We start from the raw sequence: 22505 nt of genomic DNA on the forward strand, positions 1-22505 counted from the left end.
GGAAGAAGCTTCATCTTTCCTAATATTGTTTCAAACCAAACACCAATGAAGTTCCCAGATCAGGAGCCCAGAGATCTGAACTGTGTTGTGGAGGTGCCTCCCTCCATCAGTTACAGAGGTAGCCCAGGGCAAGCCAACTCCTAAACTAGGGTTTACTGAAATGCCTGCAAATAACTGAGCCAAAACCAGTCTTGGGAGGTGTGTTCTGCAAGGGGAGTGAACTGGGTGCCACACAACCATGCTGTCATGCAGCCTGTGCTTGCTGCAGTAGTTTTCATTTTTTTGAAATGTATCAAATGTTTTTAATGTGTTCCTTGATAGCTAATGCATTTTATATGTATATATATCTTTCCTCTCCTTCTGAAGAAATTACTGGAAAAACTGTCAGATTTTTTGGAGCCATTTGCAAAACACAAGGAAACGCACATGATGGAGCTTAATCATGTTACAAGAGATTGTTACTGTGAAAGGCACAACTATTTTAGTTATATTGGGTTATTGTGCCATTAGCACCGTGTGGCTGCCAACTGTGCAGCAGTGGGGCTCCAATCAACAGGAGCCTGTGAGCCTTTCCCTTGGCAGAGAGTGCCAGGGACAGGGGGGAGAGAGGCTCTTAGTGGTACCATTTTTTCAGTGATTAATAATACTTGAGATCCATTTCAGTGATCAGAAATGTGCCTTAATGAGACAATTAGTCAAACCATAAAAGCTGCACAGCAATTTAGTTGGTGTTAGTACTGGAGTAATTTGCTGCGGCTGCTTTCTTCTTCCTGATTTGACTTGATCACAATATTCTGGCTGAAAGTTACTGTAGAGAGACTTGGAGGCTAAATTCAGTTTTGAATGGCCATGATTATCCATAGGGCAGATAATCCCCTTAAAAATGAGGAAAAAAGTGAGGGGGAAAAAGTGGGAATTTAATTACAAAAAAAAATTTCATGCCTTTGTCCTTGTGGCTACTGTAGTGCCTTTCAATACCCAGCTGCCTGCTGGTGCTGTGGCACCAACTGCAGGAGTGTTTGGGGGCAGGTACCAGACTGAAAGGGCTGCTGAAAATTTGTGTTTATTTCTTCCTTCTGTAACAAAAACACAGTAATGGGGCCTGAGGTCTCTATGTAGAGCTATGAGATCTCTTTTAGATGCAGCTAAATGTTTGTCTCACTCTCACAATTTGGTCAACATATAAAGCAAAGTCAGAGCAGTCGTCCTCCACCCATGCTTGTCTCAAAAGCTTGCTGTTTCAAACTTGCAGCTTTATGTTCCTCAAAGCTTGTTTGAATTCACTCCAGCTAAACATGTTGGTTTATTAAGGCATAATATCTCCCCACAAAACTGCTGTTATTCTGACTTGGAGTTATGTCAGAAATGTCCTCAGAGTGATGTTAGAGAGGGCACCAAATACACCAAAATTAACCCACCCAACAAACAAAATAACAAACGAAAAAAAATATTTACCCCAAGACTAGTAACACTAGCAAGCTCATTTGCTTGCAGTGATGTTCACAGCTTTTCATGCTCAAGAGATCTGGGGAGTTTATTCTGCTATTTTCGGGAGTAAATCCTGCCCAGAACTAGCATTATTTAAACTAATTTACCCTAATTAATTTGCATTTACCTAAGAGGCCAAGAAACAATTTGCTGCCAGTGCAGAAAGCCATTTGTTGGTGTCCCAGTGATGGATGGTAGGTGTGTTTGGGGAAGCCCTTCCCTGCTGAGAGCTGCACTGGAGCTGGTTTATGGGCAGGACAATCAGCCCAGTACAGCAGGGAGGGTCAGGGTGACAGCAAGGTGGGAACAAGCTCCCCTGTCCAGGGCAGGTGCTGAAAACCCAGTTTGCTTTCCTGCAAAAAGTGCCCCTGTTCAGCTGTGCCAAGCTCAGCTGTACTGATCTTCTCAGTCCAGCTCTGTCTGAATGTTCCCAATTTCTAATCTTATTGTGTCAGTGGTAGAAAGGAAAACTGTTTCAGTCTTCCAAAGGGACAGTACAATTCCTGCTTTGCTCTTCTTGCTAAGGAATATTGGTTTAATGCCTCTGTCACCTCTAGGGAAGGGGAGTGATTATTTGATTGATGTGAGGGTGTAAAAAGATTATCCTCTTCATTGAGAGATCTGGAAGTGTAAAGAACCAATTGGTAATATCTTTGGGATGCAAGTAAACTGCCTGACAGAAACCCAAGCCTAAAGGGAATATGTCCCTGTAAATTGTTAAGTATTTAACACCATTTTTCTGGCTTCTTCACAAAGTGGATCTAACTTGCCATCACCTCCTATAGGAGAAAACTACAACTTACAAAATACCTGCAAATAAATGTATTTACTTTCTAAATTTCTACTTCTTACCCCAACACCTATAGTCCTTTGTGCTCTCCTTCACTTGGACCCAGTTTGGCCCTGCTGTGGTTAATTCTGTAATGTGAGATGGGTTCAGCTCGAACAAAAAATAAAAACTGCTAGTTTGAAAGCAGAAGGAAGCCCTAATACCTCTGTGGAGCAAAACCTAGCAGGTTTTCTTGTGCTGGTGTATATGGGATTGCCCCAGACAGTGCTCTCCCAAGCATGGTCTTAACTCCCAAGCCATTCTCTGTCCTGTGCCTTTCAAACTGCTTGAATATAAAGCAGTACAGAGCTTAAAAGTGTAAATGTTGATAGAACCTGGACTGTTTATGCCTTAGGAAGCGCTCATTTCAAAATGCAGGTGCTTTTGGAGAAAATGCAAATAATAAAATTCAGGAGTTACCAAAGTCCAGGTCATAGAAGTTGCAATGAAATACAATTTCCCTGTCGACCACCAGGTCTAAGGCATTCCAGTCTGTTACCACTTCCAGAATAAGGTGGTGTCCATCTGCTTCAGGCCAGCTGGAAAAGGGCAAAGGAGCAGTACTGCATTTGCTTGGTTCCCAGTGAATTTTGAGTATATCTAAGTTTTAGCACTGAGAAGAAAAACCCAGTGTTAATGTAGTTAAGTGCTGTACAAAACTCCCCACAAAGCCTATCAGCTTTAATCTCCATCTTCACTATTATTACATTAATGGATCTCCTTAGAATGAAGCCTCCACCCTCTGTCATTTCTAGGTTTAGGAGTAAAAGGCAAGAAATTAATTTCGTGCTTGTATTTGCTATTAACTGGCAGAGCAGATGTAAGAAACACAATGCATTTATAAGTACTACAGAGTAAGGCTAAATTCAAAAGAATTCTCCAATAAGCATTAAGATGGTGTTTTAGAACAGCTGGAACATTAAGTGAACAACCTTGATAACCCAATTGTTCATTGATGCATAATTCATCTTTCTTCTACTGAAAGAGTAATTTCTCAGGACATTAAAGACTTGAAATTTTTGTGAAGCTGGGAATCAAATCAGATTGGACAAAATAATCTCTTGATCCACATATTTTTTAGATGAATTAGGTGCTTTTCAGGTTTATTATGGCAGATTGTATAACGTTAAATTAATCAGAACTGGGGAAATAAGAAAACTGGCTGAAAATGCAGTTCCAGCACAGAAATGTCAAGTACTTTCCTGGGCACTCCCCAGATTTAAATTTATTTAAATTCATCACTTTCTATTGAGTTGTATTACAAGGCAGAAGCAGATTGCTGTGTAGTCAAACATTCAGAGTCTCACCTTTCCAGGTTTCTCTCAGCTGTGTTAAGGCTGTACTGACATCTCAGTTATTCTGGTGGGTGGAGGTATTTTCTGTCCCAGTTCCACTGTAGCTGTCCACTTGAAAGGGTCAGCCTTTCTCAAACATTTAATCTAACTGTGTCCACCTGTGAGTGCTGTTTCAGCATTTTAATTCGACTTACTGAAAAAGCAGAAGTGGCTGAGGAAAGCTGATTCATAAATAGCATGCCTTCAGCTTTTGCTGCTGTTCTGCCATTCTCATCAGACAGCTCTCACTGCTTTTTAGGAAGCTTTGATGGTAATCTCAGACAATTAATTCACACTTATAAAATGGGTGAGAGAGATGACACCTCTGTACTGTGGGCTCTAAATTAAAAAGCCCACCTGATTAGTTTCCCCGGGTTAGGGCCATGACAGGTACATTGCAATGATCTACCAGCCCCAGTGAAAAAAATTGAAGTGAGTTGTCAGTAGTCCCCTTATTGCATTGACTCATTGTAAATTTTCAGTGTCAAGCCAATAGGGATTTGTTTGATATTCAGTTTATTTTATTCTTTTATTTTTCGGGGCGCCTCTGTGTTATCTAAAGCCTTTAAATTCACAAAGTTTTACTTATTTGAATACTTGCGATCACATGCATTCAATTTGATTTGTCCTGCAACCTTAGATTAATTTTGCTAGATAGAAAAATAGTAGAAAAATAGAAAAACTATTATAGCTGGAGAGCATTGGAGCAGAGGAAAAGTGCTGCCCATTCCTTCATAAACAGGAAATAGATGGCACCAGCCCTTAATGAGATGAACGAGAAAAAACCAGCTACAACCCTTCTCTGTGGGCAATGCATCTCTGCAACTTCAGGTATGGATAGAGAAGTTGTGCAGCACCTGCAAGCTCTGTGAAGCCCCGAGGCACTGCACTTGTGCCTCTGTGGAGCCTTGTGCTCTTCTGGAGCCATCTCCAGCCTTGCAGCAGCGCCCAGAGCTGCACAGCTGGCTCGGTCCCTCACAGCACAGCTGGCTCGGCCCCTCATCTCACAGCTGGCTCCATCCTTCATCTCACAACTGGCTCTGTTCCTCATCTCACAGCTGGCTCGGTCCCTCACTGCACAGCTGGTTCCATCCCTCATCTCACAGCTGGCTCGGTCCCTCACTGAACAGCGTTCCATCCCTCATCTCACAGCTGGCTCGGTCCTTTATCTCACAGCTGGCTCGGTCCTCACCTGCGGACGGGGAGGTCGGAGCAGCTTTGCTCCAAAACGCGGCACAGCTGCCCCGCCTCGGGGGCACCTGCAGCCTTGTGTTGGCTGCTGGAAATAATAGCTGAGCTCTGAGCAGCAAACGGAACTCCCAAGCGCTTCACTTTGCAACTACATTTGGGTTTAAATGTTTTCATCACTGTTTTGTGTGTTTATTTCAGCCTGTGTTTTCACGACGTTTGTGTAACTGGAAAATATATACTTACCGTAATGCTAGTTTATTTTAGTAAACACAGAGGATGGAGGTGTTTGAGGAGCAGCCCTCTCCTCTGTCTCATACGGCACAGCTGCTGGAGCCCCCTTCGCATCCTGCCAGCATTGCAACTCCGGGAACACCGGGAATCCGAGCAGGGACCCGAGGGAACGGCCCGAAGCTGCTCACGGGAGATCCAGACTGGGATCGGGAAAGGCTCTTCACCCAGAGGATGCTCGGGCACTGGAACAGCCTCCCCGGAGCAGCGATCGCAGCACCAGCCCGACAGAGCTGAAGAAGCCTTTGCACAACGCTCTGAGGCACATGCTGGGATGGTCGGGGCTGTCCTGTGCAGGACCAGCAGCCGCTGATCCCTGTGAGTCCCTTCCGAGCCTTGATATTGCACGAACCGCCCGCGCCTCCTTCCCCCGGGCAGGGCGGGGCGGGGCGGGGCGGGGCAGGGTGGGGCGGGGCGGGGAGGGGCAGGGTGGGGCAGGGCAGGGTGGGGCAGGGTAGGAAGGACAGGGAGGGGTGGGGCAGGGTAGGATCGGGTGGGGCAGGACAGGGCAGGGTCCTCACACATCGGGGCAGGGGAGCCACGGGCGGTGCAGTCCCGGCTCCAGCTCCAGCTCCAGCTCCCGCTCCCTCCCCTTGGATCAGCCCCGGCGGCTGGCCCAGGTGGGCTCCAGGGGCCGGGCTGCCCGGTACAAAAAGGAGACACGGTCTTTCCTCTGGTGGCTTTTATTTACGGTGCCCGCGAAGGAGCTGAATGCGCCTCAGCAGCGTGCACTTGAGGGCGTATATACGGACATGGACAGATAAATGTATTTCAACAGAGACAGAACGTAACAGGAACAACATATACTGTAAATACACATTTACATTTTTCATAAATATATACTTTTTATATAAAAATAAAAGTATCACTAAAATATTTCTCTGTCTTCTGCAACTCTGGCTGTGTTGTCACAGCCGTGTGCTGCTATCCCCTGTGGCACAGGGGCTCTGGCAGCACTCCTGTCAAAGGAGTGAGGTCGGGCTCTTACACCCTTGAAACACCCCTGTTTTGAAGTCGAACATCTCTTACTTTTGATCACTGTGAACATGGAATTTCATTAAAAATTTTGCTTTTTCATTTCTGCACCCTGCACTGCGTGTACATTGGTGTACACCCACGGGGAGAGAGAACAATTATCTCCTGAAAGTTCTCTTGCAGGGGTTGTGTGCCCCGGGTCCCACCAAGAGGGCTCATTATATCACAGCCACTTGTTACATATATATAATTACACTGAGTTTGTCAATCAAAATTTTCTCTCTTTTCATACTGAACAATCTATTCCACAGTATTCTGGTTAGAAACATTTCAAAAGCTTCATGTTTGGTTTCCATAAGTGCATAATGGTGTGCATTTTTAAACTTCATGAAGAAACTTCATCTGCATGACACAAATAATTTTAAATAAGAACTTAAGAAAACCTATTTCCTGATATCCTTGATAGATAATGGGCTCCCACCACACAGGTATAGGGAATAGGAGCAGTACAGTCCCTTGTGAAGCTCCTGCTGTCAGTTTGTAATGCCTGTGAATTTTTATCCATCTGTAATCTAACCTTCCAGTTTAAACAGACCTGAACACAGCCTGCACATAGTCAGGCACCTTGCAGAAAGTGCTTTTAGCACAGGTAGTGGCAAAGGTAAAACAGCTACACAAAACACTTCCTCTGCAGGGACTGAGCTCATCAAAGCTGCTCATTCAGATATTCAGGCTGAGCACTAAAACTAGATCAAAGTACAGAATGGTTAGCTAAATAAATAGGAAGTATGGGTGGTCACTGGTCCTCAAGTAAAAATATAGTGTCAGTATTTTCCACCACCAGTGGCATTTTCCAGAGCTGGAGAATGTAAAACACCCATTGCAGCAGCTGTAGGCAACTAAGGGACTCTTAATGATAAATTGGTATAAAATACCAGTGTGGGTGTAGATGCATCCTGAGCTCTCAGTGACTGTGTTGAGCACAGGGTCTGAGCTACTGTTAACATTCCAGAGAAAAAAGTAAAATGAGAAACAGGAAATATTTGCAAATAACTATCAGTACTTATGTAGCTAGGATTACAAAATAAAAATATATATTTAATTAGAAGAAAGTTAGCAAATTATCAAATAACTATTCACAGTATTTTTATACACTTAAAATATGACTACAATTTTAAACATAAATTCTACAAAAAATATGTAGTGCTACATTTATGTTAGAAATGCAAAATGCTTTTGTAGTGAAATGAGACAAAGCAAAATTACCAGGAATGTTTTCAAGTAATTTTCATAATTACAGTATAGTAAAAATTAAAGTTTTAGTTTAAACTGTGTATTCTTCAAGCAAACTTTTGGTTTGACTAACAGTTTTTGTGAGTTTTGCTTATGTATTTTTACATCTTAACTATCAAATTAGATTAGATGTTAGGAAGAACTTCTTTACTGTGAGAGCAGTGAGGCAGTGGAACAGGTTGCCCAGAGAAGTTGTGGATGCCCCATCCTGGAAGTTTTCAAGGCCAGGTTGGATGAGGTTTGGAGCAAGCTGATCTAGTGAAAGGTGTCCCTGCCCATGGCAGGGAAGTGGGAACAAGATGATCTTTAAGATTCTTCCAACCTAAACCATTCTATGATAGCTTTGGGGCAGCTTTTATGCTATTATATTATTTATGTAATCTAAAACCAATTTCATATTTGATTTGAACTACAGCTCATGGAGTAATAAAACATAGATTTTTTCAGTGAAATATAATAACTTTAAAAAAATTAGCCCAGCTCTTAATGTCTGCAAATCATCATGGTTGATTTACTTCAACATAGCTACTTGCTGCAATTGATTATCAGGCCCACTGTGCTTTCATATATGGGGTTGTGGATATCCTTTATCCAGCAAACTGCTTAATTGCACATATGCCACTCCAAAGAGGGAGTAAAATAATCATGGACATGGAGAATCTCCTGAATTTGTATCTAGAGTTCTTAAATATGGATATGTCTGCCTCTCCAAGTTATTGCAATAAATCTATTCTGCTTTTAGGCTTCAGAGTGCTTCACCACGTGATTGCTCAGTCTACAAAAGTGGAGAGAACATCTCCACCTCTGTACAGGCAAGGGAGCAATCCCTGGCCAGGCCTCAGAGTGCTCCAGCTTGGGCAGCACAGGATCTGCACTGGAGTTTGGAATTGTCTTCAGTCAGTGAGTAAGTTGTGTTCTAACAATGACACTGAACACCTCCAAGTAAGGCAGCATATTTCACCTCATGAGAAAGTAACTGAAAATATCAGTCTGTGGCAGGATTTATAGGGAATGAAAGAGATAACGAGAAAAACCTCAGGATAACACTCACATAAAATGGGAATTACCTGACACTATATATTACCACTTTCCTGGTTGAATTTACTGTATATTGCAGAGTATGATACTCTACTCCTATTAAAAATATAAAATAGAAATCCCTCCAAGCAGGATGATGCAAAGCTGATATGAGTACCAGTACTCGTATTTATAATTTTAGCTTGAAGACTTCCTTATATTGCAAATTTGCCTCTTCATTCTAGTTATTGCTCTTTGATTTTGTGTGTTTACATTCACTCTCCTGCCAGTCACAGTGACTAAATTAATGCCAATGCAAACAGAAAAAGTCTTAAGTAGGATTGAAAAGTACTTATGTTTTGTGCTTTGCCACTCTGGCAGGCTGGATTTTGCACACTGATAGAAAGAAATAATTAAGTCAATTCATTAGGGACAAGATTCTCCCAGTTCTCTGTGATGGATCATGTCTCCAATATGCTGCTTTCAGAACAGGACTGTGCTTGAGACCAGTGCAAACCAGAATAAAAGCTAAATTATTTCTGCAGCATTTTTAAATTGGGGGAAACATGCAAACACTTGGATTATGTTCCTAAATTCTGTGGAAATGCACAGGGGCCACTCCTCTAAAAATAATCAGGTTTTCTTATATAGCAAATAGACTGGTAGTATTAAATAATCTTCATGCAAAAGTTCAGGATATAATGGCATTAATCTATTATTTACAGTGTTACTCTCAAAATTCCCAACAGGGGAAATTTCTTTTGTTCTTTACATGCAAATCTTGTAGTAATAGATTTGAATATTTTAGAACTACTTTCAGGAGATATTCATTAATTGGTGTTCCTTAGTATTTAGTTTATGTCATATACAAACTTACTAATTTTTTTAGGTGATAAAATGGCACAAGATAATTATGGTCAGAAATGGTGGTATCACACATACTTTTATGACTTTCTCCTTCATTCCAGCCAGTGGCACCAAATCTTTTTCACTGACCCGTAAGCAAGAAATGGTAGATTTAGTACACAGAGCTGTAAATGTTGGCAACAATGAGAAACAAATGACACTTTGGTTCTACACTATTACATCACTAGTACCAGCTTGCCTTTGAAGAGCTCTGCCATGTTGCTCATGAGGTGGATTCAGGAGGAAAATCCCCACAGCCTCCTGGAGCTGCTGGTCACTGCAGCTGCGTGGCTGCACCTGGTTTAGCAGGTGCCTTTGCTGTGGTGGAGCTGCATTTGTTGCACAGATCTCTCATTGCTAGGAGACTTTCTTCCACAGCTTTGGCTAGCATGCCTGAGGAGGTTTCCTCACATTCTTTAAAGCTTGAGATGCAGAACAGTATGTGCTCTGGCTGAGGGTTGTAGCATGCCCCATATCCATTGGGCACCACAGGACCATAGCAGCAGAACATTTCCATAGTAGTAGGAACCTGGTTGCAGGGAGAAGGGAAGGAGTGGTCTCTGATTAATCAGAGCATCTAAATTCAGCTGCTTAGGAATTAGGAAAAAAGTGAAACTTCTCTAAGGTTTTTAATTTCTTAAGGTTATGTTAAATTTGTAATGTGAAGACTGTGCATTTAATTAGAGAAATTAGCATTGTCCACTTCTAATAATACTTTATAATTGTGATGCTGTATAAAAATACTTTAATGCAACTAGGCATTCTATTGCACCCAGTTTAATCATGGCATAATATGGCAGTGAAACACTTTCTTCTGCAGAAAATAAGAGGTGTTAGAAATCTGTGTGTTTCAGACTGGGCCTTCTCAAACGACATTTGCCTTTTTAATGGTGTAGAACAGGCCATTAGTCCTGCTAATAGAGCCATGGAATTGTCAGATGAATTTGCTGTGCAACAGCCAAAGGCCATAAAGCTATTCAGAAGCTCTCTTTGCTCATGGATAGTTTCCTGGAGAATTTATGTAGTAGCATGTTGGTTACATCCACTCATGTCTGAAAGTCTACAAACATTATGACAAGATCAAATTACTTATTAAGGTATTATGCTGTGGCATGGTATTCTAAGTCTCTTTGTTGCATAGCTCCAATCTGTTGCAGAGGGGTTAGTGTTTCAGTTAATGAATTCCTACAAAAAATATTTTTTTCATTAGGACTGCTACTACATGCAATGAAACATTTAATCCTTAGGCTGTATGCCATAAAGATGCTCCCTTATTCAGAACATTAAATATAGGAAGTATTGACTCAGAGTACCTTTGTATGTGCAAATAACTGTAAATCTGTAAATGTCTGTACTTGTCTCTGTACTTGTCCAAAATGTCTGTAAGTTGCATGTCTGCATGGGTTGCTGTCTAAAAGCAAATAACAGAAGGATCTCAAAGATCTTAAATGTAGCAACTTTAAAGAGAAAAATTTCCTCATGGCTCTTGGCTTTTTGTTTCTCAGAGTGGCAGCCCTTCTGGCTTGTGGCCATACTGTCACTGGACACAAGAGTTTATCTCAGGAAGGAGGAGAAGAGGGGAATGGGTGTACATGTAGCTTGGAAGCAGAGGAAACTGAGCCCTCATGGGAATTTTGCTGAGTTTGTTTGTGTGCATTTCCAGAATTTCTGCGAAGGACTTTGGAATTCTGCCTATGAAGTGATAACAGTCAGTATTTACTGTGCTGATGAACAAAAACTGGATTGAAAAAGTGGAGCAATTTTCAGGCTTCTTGATGATACTGCTTTTGTTTTCTTGCCTTTTTTACATCGTTCTCACTGTGAGCTACAAGGTCTGGCAGAACACAAATGAATTATCCTTTGCTTGGCAAGACCAGTGAAGAGGAGAAACTCACCTGGCTGGTTGAGAGGATGAATCGATTGCTTGTCAGATAGGTCTCATCTGTAAATATCTCTGGCAGCTCCTTGCAGTGCTCCCGTGCCACCTCCCTGAGCCCTAGCAGGTGATTGTCTATTGCCATTCCAGTAACAGCCTGTGATAAGATGGGAAAGACAACAGCTTTTAACTGAGTGTGGAGGCAGTTTGACTAATACTGTCTAGGGCTCTGGTCAGAGCTGATGAATTGATTTGAGTGATGTAAATCTGTAATGTTCAGATGGTACTCTGAGCTTGTACCTTGCTGAAGATCAGTAACTAGAAATTCATATGGTGCTCTGAAGATTTACAAATTAGGAAGGAGCCAGTCTTGAGGTGTATTATGTGCTGGTGTTATCTGTGTGTTCATTGTCTCTCAGAGCTGAATATCATGGGCTGGGCTTCCAAAGATGGTGAGGGGAGCATATGGGACAGCAGAAATTTCTGAGCATGTTTTGCTATTTGGATTATGAGCCTGCAGCAAGTCCCTGCCATCAGCTGCCCATGCTCAGGTCTGCTCTGTCCAGCTACCAGCCTAGAGACTTAAGGCATTTATTAGCTTTAAGAGCTTTGCCCTACTAGTAAATGTGCTTGAAGATGGCTCATGGGATCAAAAGTCAGCACTGGGGGCTTGGCAGACAGGATAGTTACAGAGTTTTGTTTCTCTAGGAAACCAAACCAAAATTTGGTCCAACCAGGCAGGAATTGCCTGAGATAAAAAAAGTGTTCAAAATCCAGGTTTGTCCTTGCTGGTGAAAGTACTGATTTTGTGGGCTGACCTGTAGCTCTTCTGTGGCCCAGGCTGAAGCCATGTAGGAAGGGAATTCTGAACTAGGGACATTGTACTGCCCTGAGAGCAGAGCTGACATCCCTGTGGCACAGGACCCTTGCAACCAGGGGAAAAAACAGCCTGAGAGAAGGCAGGATTAATGAAAGAGCATGAGCTTGGTTTTCCTCTTAAGGATTAAAAATAATAAAAGAAAAGCTCTAGTTTACTTCTTCTGTTACGAGGAGAATAATTTTAACCACTGATAAATGCCTGAAGCTGGGGGTTGGGAGTGCATTCCTGATTTGGTTTATTAGGAACTAGGCACCCATTGGTAAAGGAGCAATTTGTTCATCACCCCAGACAGAGATGCTTGCAAAAAGGTAGCATACATCAGCCCTGTGTTTATGTTCTTTTTCCCATACAGGGAAACTGACTTGATAATCAAAGGAAATATTTTGCTATCACACAAGATTTATAAGGCTGTTAGCAATGACATTTTTGCAACATAGATCAATGTCATGTCTGAAGAGAGGCCGAGACAGGCTAACGAAATAAACTGTGAGTCAACGCATAGGAAAAAACTGGGCTAAATTGAATTTTAGAGCTCCACTTTTAAGATAGCAATGCTACTAGTAAGCCTTAACAAGGGGAAATAAAATCATTAAATTGCTTTTTGTTTTATGAAGTAGATTTTTTTTTGTTTTCCTTAGGAGCTATTACATTTCAGTCTGTTATGCACAATGTAGTCAGACCATCTAAGTCTTACCCAGAGTTTAAAGACCCAATGATTACATTCTGCTATTCTGAAAAAGGAAGGGTAGCTTGGTAAGTAAAAATACCTGGAGATAAATTTAAAATTTCAAGATAAATTATTTTTCCAATGGCAGCTTTAATATTTTCCCGTGAGCTACACTGGAGGCTGAATAAATAACTTGGAGGGGAGAATTACTGGGCGTTTTTCTCTTTCTCTTTTTTTTCCCTGAGAACTGTTGTAGAAAAATTCCTCTGGTTGTCAGCCAGCAGACCTGCAGTGTGTTGTGCTCATCGAGAGGTTACCCTGAGAGGGGTTTCAGGTGAGGCAGTTGCCCTGAAGTAAGACTTGACTTTGCTTTTCAGAACATTTGAAGTCTCAGCTTTTAAGATGTGGGTTCTCAGCACAAGGCTTGAAATGCAGAATTTTCTTCCCTGGTTCTTTTGTTTCACAGTCCTGCCTGAAAGCAACAATTTGCTTCTTCAGTGCTCTGGATATACCTTTAAAACCACCTCTGAAGGTGAATGATTTCTTGAATATTATGAATATCCAAAGAGTAATCAACAATATAGGTTTATAGGCAATGGTCTGAGGCAAAAACCGTAAGTAGAAACTTCACATCATTGCTGGTTATTAATATTTATTAATTTCAAGAGCTGTATGACTAAGTTGTTTATAGAACAAGTCTGTGCTTTGTCTTGGCACAGTGGGATGTAAGGCATTACCCAGACTGGATTGTCTCATTTTTAATCAACAGAAAATGAGTTGTATTTGATATTAAACTGATTTCTTCACTGGAGGGCATCTCTCTCTTTTATTAGACACTGCATTCAAGTCTTTAAAAGAACACTTACTGTAATCTCTCCCTCATTGTTAAGGAACTTCATTAGAAGGGGCAATTTGGAATACCAGAATACATGTTCCAGCATACCAGTCCATCTGGAGATCAGGTTCTAGATAGGGACCTCTATCCTCTAGTGAAGAGAAATATAAGAAAATGCATAGGTGGTTAGTTTCAGGATTAGTTTTTTTAAGTTGAGGTTAGTTGGCTGTTTGGACCATGAGATATGTTCCTAAGTGTGACATAGTAGATACTTTCCTGTTTGGAGATACCTAAATTTTTCTAGTGTTTAAATAGCTAATGGTGGTGTCTTCATACTTTTCTTGAAAAAGATGACTAGTTATTATTCAGACAGGCAGTGTTTTACTCACCAGAACAGAGTAATTAGTCTGAGCTGCAATTGCATCCTTAAATTTCTGTATCTTCTCAGAATCCTGTTGGGGTAATCAGAATAAATGTTATTGAATCAGCTCCCAGAGAATTAGCATCTTTCACCAACTAACCAGGACCCAAACAGCAAGCAAAAAAAAAATGTCCTTTGCTCTTGGCTCAGGTGTAAGTACCCTGACACATGAAAATCCCCAGGGATCAATGTCCTGGTCAACACCAGCACCTGGTCCTGCCAGGGTGAACAGGTTTCTTGGTGGTTTGTTTGAAGTCAAGAAAAGCCTTGCAGGTCCTTTTGTGTATTCCTTGCATGGATTTTGGGGGTGTAGATCATTACCAACAGAATCACTGTGTTTGAAGTAGGGAAAATAATTGCCTAGTGTAATTCAGTATTTTCAAAACAGACAGGCAGTGTACCTTCTCCAGAATGGTTTATCTAGACAATGACAGTGATATTAATGAAAACCATTACTGGTATTTTACTAGCCAGTCAAAAAATTACTCCCATGTGTGAAAGAGCATCTAGAATTTTCCAAGGCTGCTCTACCCTCCACAGATTCCTCACATTTCAGATAACAAGCTAGTAAATTTTAACTCCTGTCAAATGGCAGCCTTTTATATTAAGGGAAGGATCTTAAGAAAAGCTGCTTTGCTGTACATCAAGTCCAACACTGCAACTTTGGGAGACCCTGAAACAGCCAGAAATGACTGAATCTCCAGATAAACAGGAGACCTTCAGCTCCTATGGGCGATGAATGATCTTTTGAACAAAGAATTAATTTTAGAAGCAAGTCAAGGTCACCATCAGGTACCTTCAAAATACAAACTCTGATATTTTTTCACAAGGCTAGAGCTAGGTTTCCCTGTACAGATTAAATTACCAAATGCAGTCTTTAAATCTGATTAATTTACAGCTATTCAAGCAATCTCTGGTGTCAGTAGCTGCTGCTTTTACAGCAAGTGTCAAATGCATGAGATATTTCTCCTGCTGAAGAATCAATCTGACTCAATCAATCTTTGGTGACTGCTCAAGCTATCGTTTGAGGATAATTTTTATTTGTATCAGAAGAAAAAAGTGGTTTTTTTTTTAATTGGATTTGAATTAATGTCTATTAACAATATTTTGGGGATTTGAAGGCTACTTATACCAAGTGGTGCATCTCTTTGTCCAGAAAAAAGAATTAACCCCTTCACATTCAAACCAGTGTGTAGGTCTAAAGAAATCACCTTGGAATAGTGTTGTATTCAATTAATTTTCTACTGTTTCTGTGATACTAATACATATGTATATATGTACTTTTGCATGGAAAGATGAAGATGTTCACATCAAAACAAAGATTTATTAATGTCTTGTGTGTTGGAAAGAACAGTCACAGACCAGCATAAATGTTCTTCATGTCTTTTGGTGGAAAGGAGGCCATGAAAACTATGAATGGTTGGTTTGCACTGTGATTAGAGGTTTTCCAGGGGAAATGAAACCATTATCCCCCTAATTCTGTATAGCCAAGGCATGCAGAAGAAAGATATGGGGGCTGAGACTGAGCTCCATTTAGACACACATGGCATCCTTCAGCTTGCTTATATGAAACAGGACACTTGGGGTGCTGTGAAAGGGATCTAGGATCAGGGGTCTAGAAAGATCCATTGAAACAACATGGTAGGAGCAAGCTGGCTCCTGCCAGGAGCACAGCCAGTGTGCCACAGCACGGGCTGGGACTGTGCTGAGTGCCCCAGCTGCAGAGGAGCGTGCACAGGAAACAGAACTGCTGCTGAAATGGGACCCAGAGCCCTCTGTCAGACAGGACACTGACAGCAAATAGAAACAGCCTCTTCTTCCCTGGTAGTGTGGCAGTCACTATTGTGTGCAATAGCATGGTCATGGTGTGCTGTGAGTCACCCACCCAGCACAGGGAGGTACTGAGGGTTTGTTGAGTTGTTTTACCAAGGGACTTATTGGAGCTTTGTTCATCAGGAGCTAAGTTCTGGGCATGATAACCTTAAGGAAATTGAAGAAGCAGTGGATGAAGAGAGGACTTATCTGGGCATATTTTCATAATCCTCTGGGATGTTAGATCTTGGTTTATAATATTTCATTAATTTGCATCTAACCTACAGCCCAGCAATGCTTCTAGCAACGTTATGCTAAATTCTAAAGAACAGCCATGTGGGCTGTTGCCACTGGAATGGGCTTACTGTGAAAAATAAACTGTACTGTGGCAGCATTTTGCATCTGAAGAGCCACCTGGAAATTCCCTGTACAGCAGAGCAGTGCAGTGGGTGGAAGTGGCACAGAGACACTGGGGGAGACTCTCCAGGGATGGGGGCAGGACAGTGCACAGGGCTGCTTGTGAAGCTCTGCCCTCAGCTGTACCTCTCTGCATCCCCATCCACTTTGTACAGAGCTCATGCTTCTGGCAAACAGATGGTGATGTCTCAAAGAAAGGCAATTTTAATTTTTCTTTATGCAGTATGATAGCAGGACAATTTGGAGAGTTGTTTGATTAGCTTGATGAGTCTTTGCATCATTAAGGTTCAGCTCCCTCGAGGATCCCATAAGACTTAGTCAATTTCATAGAAATATCCCTTTAAAACAAAAAAGATCAGCCAGAACATGTCCACATATCCAGAAATGAAAGCACAGGTATTACATCACATACTGCAGGCTGCAGCAGAACTAAGCACTGCAGGAGACCTGCCAGGCAATTCCCCTGGTGTGGCAGTTTAATGATCCTGAACTTTGCATGTTCAGCCTAGATCTCTCCAGGGAGCTGAATTTGGACCTGATGATAGAACATTCATAAGACAGTACTAAATCTAAAATTAGATATTGTGTTTCTTACAAAGCCATGTTTAGGCACCTTTGAATCTTTTGGATGCTTAAATAAAAATAAGGGAATATTTATATTTTGCTTAATGGTTGGTCTGTACAAAAAGCAAAATCCTGTAATTCCTGCCACCCTGCCCTTTGCCCTTATGCTCTCAGTTAAGAGTTAAAAAGTGACAGACTTGGGACCACAAATGCATTATTTAGGCAGTGTTTTGGCAAAGAAGACAGAGGGAGGCAGCCCAACATACCGACACAGCTGTCTTGTCACCTGCCATTGCTTTGACAAAAGCAAATGCTTCAGAGGTAGCAGACCTGATATTGTCAACCCTGCCCTCGTCAAAGCGGCGCAGGGAAGCGCTCTCGTAGGTGGGGACCAGCCTCCTGTGGCACCTGAGAGGGGGAAGGAGAACAAAGAGTGGTTATTTTCAAAGAGTCATAAAGACTAGGAGAAATACAGGCTTGGTACGTTTTGTTGTTACAGCCACACTTTTATTTCTTGCACAGTATTCATCTCAATGTTGATAGAATTCTGTAAGAAGCTTAAAAAAGATGGATGCTCACTCCTTTCTAATATGAAGAGCTGCATACAGCTGTATATGTTTTAGTTATGCATTGCCAGTAAAAAATGACTTGTTGTGTGAAAACAAGTCTAATAAAACAAAACTTTACTGAAAGATCTCAAAGAATGTTTTATTTGTACTGCATCATAAAATAATTGTGTAATTAATCATTTACTTATGGGCTTGAAATATTTTTTATTTAAAACAAGAGAAAATGCACTGAGTGTGTGAATGAAAAGAATGAGTAAAAGAGGAGTGGGGTGTTATTTGTGAGCTGGAAGCCCTCACAGCAACTAGGACAGATTATGAAAGCTGTTGTTTCATTTGGGTCCAGGTGTACAGACACTACTCCTTGCTTCAGGAGAGAGACTGTGTTTTTCAGTCGAAGCAGGTGGTCTCAGAACACAACCATTTCTTAAGGTTTTTATTGCAAACATGGGATTTATATCATGGCTGGGATCTAGATGAAAATCTTGGGCTAGGTCATTGTTGAAGTTTTATTACTAGAATATGCAAAATCGGTGATCAACAGATGTTAAAAGAGTACATGAAATGTGCTAAGCATCTCTGGTCTTGACCAGGTAAAGACCACTCTGGGATTTAATTTGATGTGATAAAGAATTATTAGTGTAATAGGCTGTTCTGTGGGAAACCCTGCAACCTCTCTCTACCCTGGAGTTCTGGCAATGTAGAAAGGGGCTTTTTACTTTGATGAGACCATGGAAATGAGGGGGATCTTATCAAATCTGGGATGCCTGTGAAGAAGGGAGCAGCAGTAGTTACTGTTTTGTAACTGATGTGCTGTGCTGTAGCGGATGCTCCTCAGCCTGTGGTGCTAGAGATGCAGGTGTGGCTGCTGCTGTGGTACCCCCAAGCTACCCACGAGGAAAGGCAGTGGTGTTTCTGCCCCAGGGGCCTGGGCTGCCCAGCTGCTGCTGCTGCAGACATCCTGCCACATTCCCTCACCTTCCCTATGCCGAGCACAGGGACAGCTGTTTGGAGAGTACTGACTGGGAATGGCATGTGTGGGACACAGGGATGGGAGGGTAGAGCAAGAAAAGGGAAAGGGAGCAAAGAAAAGGAGTACTCTCTCCCAGAACCAGGTATCAGTTTCTATCTTGTCTGCCCTACAGTCATTAGGCAAGATTTCCATGCAGGCATTTGTTTGAATGCTGAGCTAAAAATGAACCCTCTGTATAAAACCACACTACCTTGTGTACCTTGTTCCTATGAACTGAACTAACCTTACCTGTAGAATGCCAGCTGAAGTGCTACTTGAATGTAGGCATCTGGGCTAATCTTTTGTTTCTTAATAAATTCCTTTCCATAGTGCTCAAATTTGTAGGCAATAAAATCCAGATTCTCCACTGTCCTGGAAAACAAGCAGAAGGCAGTTACTGCAGGGGTAGATGTAAGAATCTCATAGAATTGCTAAAGTTGGAAAAGAACTCTTAGATCATTAAGTCCAACCATTAATCTACTCTACCTTGTTCACCACTAAACCATATTCTGTCCCATTTCTGCTTGCAGATAAAACCCAGAGATCTTTCCCTGCCAGTACCCTCTTAAAGGTGAGTGGCCTCTGTCCTCCTGCTCTGCAGACAGTCCTGGCCTTTGGTAACTTCTTCCTAGTCAGTAACTTTTATTCATACAGATTTTACACCAGGCCTGTTATCTGCAGCCTTAACTGTGGCACTTGTCTGTTCATTTGAGTAAGATACCTTAAAAAAATAAACAAAAAACAAACCAAAACAACAACCAAAAAATCCCCAAAATCCAGCAACCTTCTCCCAGCCTTAGTGTTTCCACCCCTGAAGCCTAAGCAAGGGTGTCCTTTGCACTTGACAAATTTCTGAGAGATTTACTGGTGTGAGAATTGAGTGCATTTAGGATCTGATGAAGGCCTTAAGCTCCTTGCAAGATTCATTTTAGAGGACTACTACCTTTGTTTAAAAACACAAAGGAGTTATTCTGCATCCTGAATGTTCTCACTCTTATGTGTCTTTCTAGACACTTTGAGGTCTTATCTAATGCAACCACACTGGACATGTTTACAGCTGATCATGCAGACAATTAGTTGATTTCTTACAAAGAGATCACAGGCCTGAATGTTGAGAAAAAATTCCTATTGCTGCCCTGATCCTCAAAGATCATGCAAATCTTTGACAGCCTGGAAACAGAGTCAGAAAAACTAGATTTTGTTGAAGCAATATTAATGTAAACATATTACTTTCCTAAATTCAAATTGTTTATTCAAACCAGTTGTATTCTACTGTCCTCCAATGTACCCCTATTGCCCTGGCTTCACATTGAGTCAGCTCAAACCCATAACAGACATCCACAAAAACAGAAGACCTGCATTGTTTGCATCCTGTGCAAATATGGGTAAGCTGTTTTTCCAGTGGTTTTTAGAGTTCCTAATATTTACATGGAAGGAAAGCAATGGTAATGCAATTCCTGAATAGGGACAGGTATCTCCAGCCCATAAGGGTCCTATTCTGCAGAGAGATGCTAGGTATGTGCAGCTTGGTAAGAAGAGGAGGAGCAGGAAGACAGGAGGGAGCCCATACAATGTGCTGGGTAGTTCCCAGCTTGCAGTCACAGCTGAGAAAAATGAAGCATTGTTTCTACCTTTGGAGCTTTTCTGCTGCTGATGCCAAATGTGTCTGAATGTCAGGGGAGCACTTCCATCTCAGTCTCCGTGGGGCAGGAAGCTCGCTCACCGAATCAGCTCGGACTAATTTCTTGGAACTTTCTTTCCTGTTGGTAAATCGGACAGAAGTCATTCAGCTCACAGGAATAATCCATTTATTAAACTCTGCTCTTTTAGCAGGTGCATTACTGCTTTTCAACAGTTTTATGTGTCTTAGTGCCCCCCGTGCATCAGGGGAAATCCACTGGCAGAGGTTTCCCAGGGGCTGGGATGGTATGAAATGTGCAGAGAGGGAACTCACATGTGCCTGAGCAGGTACTCAGTGCACTGCACCATCACGATGCCGTCGAAGGGAGAATGTTCACACACGGCCCCGCAGAGTCCATCTCTTCCCACCACAAACTGAACAGGGAAAAGAATAAGTGCAACATAAACAGGCAATGGATAGTGCTCTGGGTAAGCTGTCCATGATGGAAACCTGACAAAGGTGGTTTTCTTATTTCCCTGTGGTTTTTTCACTCATATCAGGAACTTCCTTGCCCTAAATCAGTGGGTGATTTACAGATTTACTGCAGGAGACTTGCTTGTCCTGGGATAGGTGTTGCACTTTCATGCTGCTGTTTGGGACTGAATCCTGTGAGAATGTATATTTTAGCAATTCCCAGTGGAATTTGAAAATCTGATTTAGTATCTGCTTTGTGGTACAGAAAACCCATCAATACAAAGACCAGGGCTCTCCTTCCAGTTTTGAGGACAATAAAATGTGAAATCCCTAGGACCTCATTTTATTACAAAGCTCATCCTTATTTGATAGTTTTCTCATAGCTTATTTGGAATCTTTTATTTTTAGCTGCTTTCTTCATTTCATGCCCCTGTAATTAGTCTTTATTCTTAATGCCATTGTGTACACATAGCACTGTTGGTGACAACCTGCTGCAGTCCAGTTCTGTGATACACCCATGTAATTTGTAATTTCTCCATCTCATACAAAAGCAGATGTCTAGGCCCATACTGCAGCTTTGCTCTCCTTTTTCTGGGCTTTTCCCCACACTTGTTTTGAAGTGCATTTGGCTGGACCTCACCCACTTAGCTCTCTCTTGCACATTTGTATCACATACACATCCTACCTCCCTGCTTCCCATGAGGTTTTCAGAGAGGGGCCATGATGAAAAAGTTCACCTGGACATTTTCTGAAGCCTTACTGCAAAGCTGAGGGAGAATATGGAGAGAAAGAACAAATTCTGCTGTGAGAATGGCTTCCTACATAATTTGTGTTTGCATAAAAGGAAATCAGATCTTATTTCCCTAAGAATTTCTCTTTACCTTTGGACTATTTTGACCTGAATACATCTGGAATAATTAAGCTCTCTCACAATCTACACAATTTTATTTGCTTTCTGCTGCTTTATGATAGTAGACAAAAAGAAAATGTTTATTCTCATCTGCTTAAAATATCTCAACACTTGATCCTGCAAATAACAAGGTTCTAATTGTTCTAAAGAAAAATGGTTTGTTCTTCAAAAGAGTCTGCTAATAATGTCATTTGCAGTGGCATTAATCAGGAATGATAACTGAAATGTATTTGGGTAAGTTGGTGCAAGTGAAATTATTTTAGAGGTTTCTCTTTCATATTGCTGTTTTTAGATATGGCAAGAGCAACAAGCATTATGCAAGCAATGTATCAGTCAGGGTTTTTTCAATTTTTCATAAGGTGTCAACATTGTTGACAGTTGGAGATTAATACATCACTTCACTCTGGGTCTATTGCAAAGTGTGGAAATAAGATGCTTTAAAATATGACAATCAAAATCTGATGGGAAAAAGGCTGGAGAAGTCAATACTTAAGGGAAGGCTCAACAAGGATGTCATTAAATGAGTAAACAGTCTGTTAAGTGAGGACTTAAACACATGCCAAATTATAAGCAGTAACATTTCTAGGATGTCAGGAAAATGTGTAGGAAGAGTAAAAAAAAGAAAAATACTGTGCTTTTTCCTCATTCTGGGATACTAGACCAGCATTTTTATTTCATTTGACTTGGTGTATAAAAATGCATTGTTTTTTTTTTATATCTGATGTCTACTCACTCAGACATCTGCACGTCTATGTTATCTCAGGGGCAAAGGGAGCTTAGGAAAAGGTGGAAAAGGTGTCCCTGCTCCCTCTGCCGTGCAAGGGACAGCCATGCTCACCCCAAACCTGCCTTGGCAGATGCTGGCACCACTTTCTCCCACTGGCTCTGGCTGTCCCCACCCCGAGGCAGGTGCAAGCGATGCTCTGTAGGTCTTTACCTGCATGGGTTTGTCGTACCAGCGGTTGGCCCCGTTGCTGTGGCAGCCTCCCCCGTGCAGCAGCTGCAGGGCCATGCTGGTGTGGCTGAGCTCCAGCCTGCTGGGGCTGTCCAGGCACACCAGGCAGATGCAGCGCTCAATCATGTCCAGGGAGTCGCGGTTGGTGGAGTCTGGGGAGGACAGGGTGAGGTG

The 22505-nt window shown here is 41.8% G+C and overlaps 1 protein-coding gene across 1 annotated transcript in view; it reads right to left on the bottom strand.

Annotated features, from left to right (window-relative positions):
• Positions 1-9595: 9595 nt before the first annotated feature.
• CHAT (choline O-acetyltransferase) overlaps positions 9596-22505 on the bottom strand; it is a gene marked incomplete at its 3' end in the record, with an annotated part of 28758 nt that continues 15848 nt past the window's right edge. Inside the window, exons 8-15 of the mRNA XM_079312695.1 lie at positions 22314-22483; positions 20326-20426; positions 20003-20131; positions 18621-18743; positions 17060-17201; positions 13969-14031; positions 11217-11354; positions 9596-9850 (exon numbers count right to left, since the gene is read on the bottom strand). Coding sequence (XP_079168821.1) covers positions 9596-9850; positions 11217-11354; positions 13969-14031; positions 17060-17201; positions 18621-18743; positions 20003-20131; positions 20326-20426; positions 22314-22483 — 1121 coding nt within the window. The remainder of the gene's footprint in view (positions 9851-11216; positions 11355-13968; positions 14032-17059; positions 17202-18620; positions 18744-20002; positions 20132-20325; positions 20427-22313; positions 22484-22505) is intronic.

The sequence above is a fragment of the Erithacus rubecula genome (assembly GCF_903797595.1).
Source record: "Erithacus rubecula genome assembly, chromosome: 9".
Lineage (NCBI taxonomy): Eukaryota > Metazoa > Chordata > Aves > Passeriformes > Muscicapidae > Erithacus > Erithacus rubecula.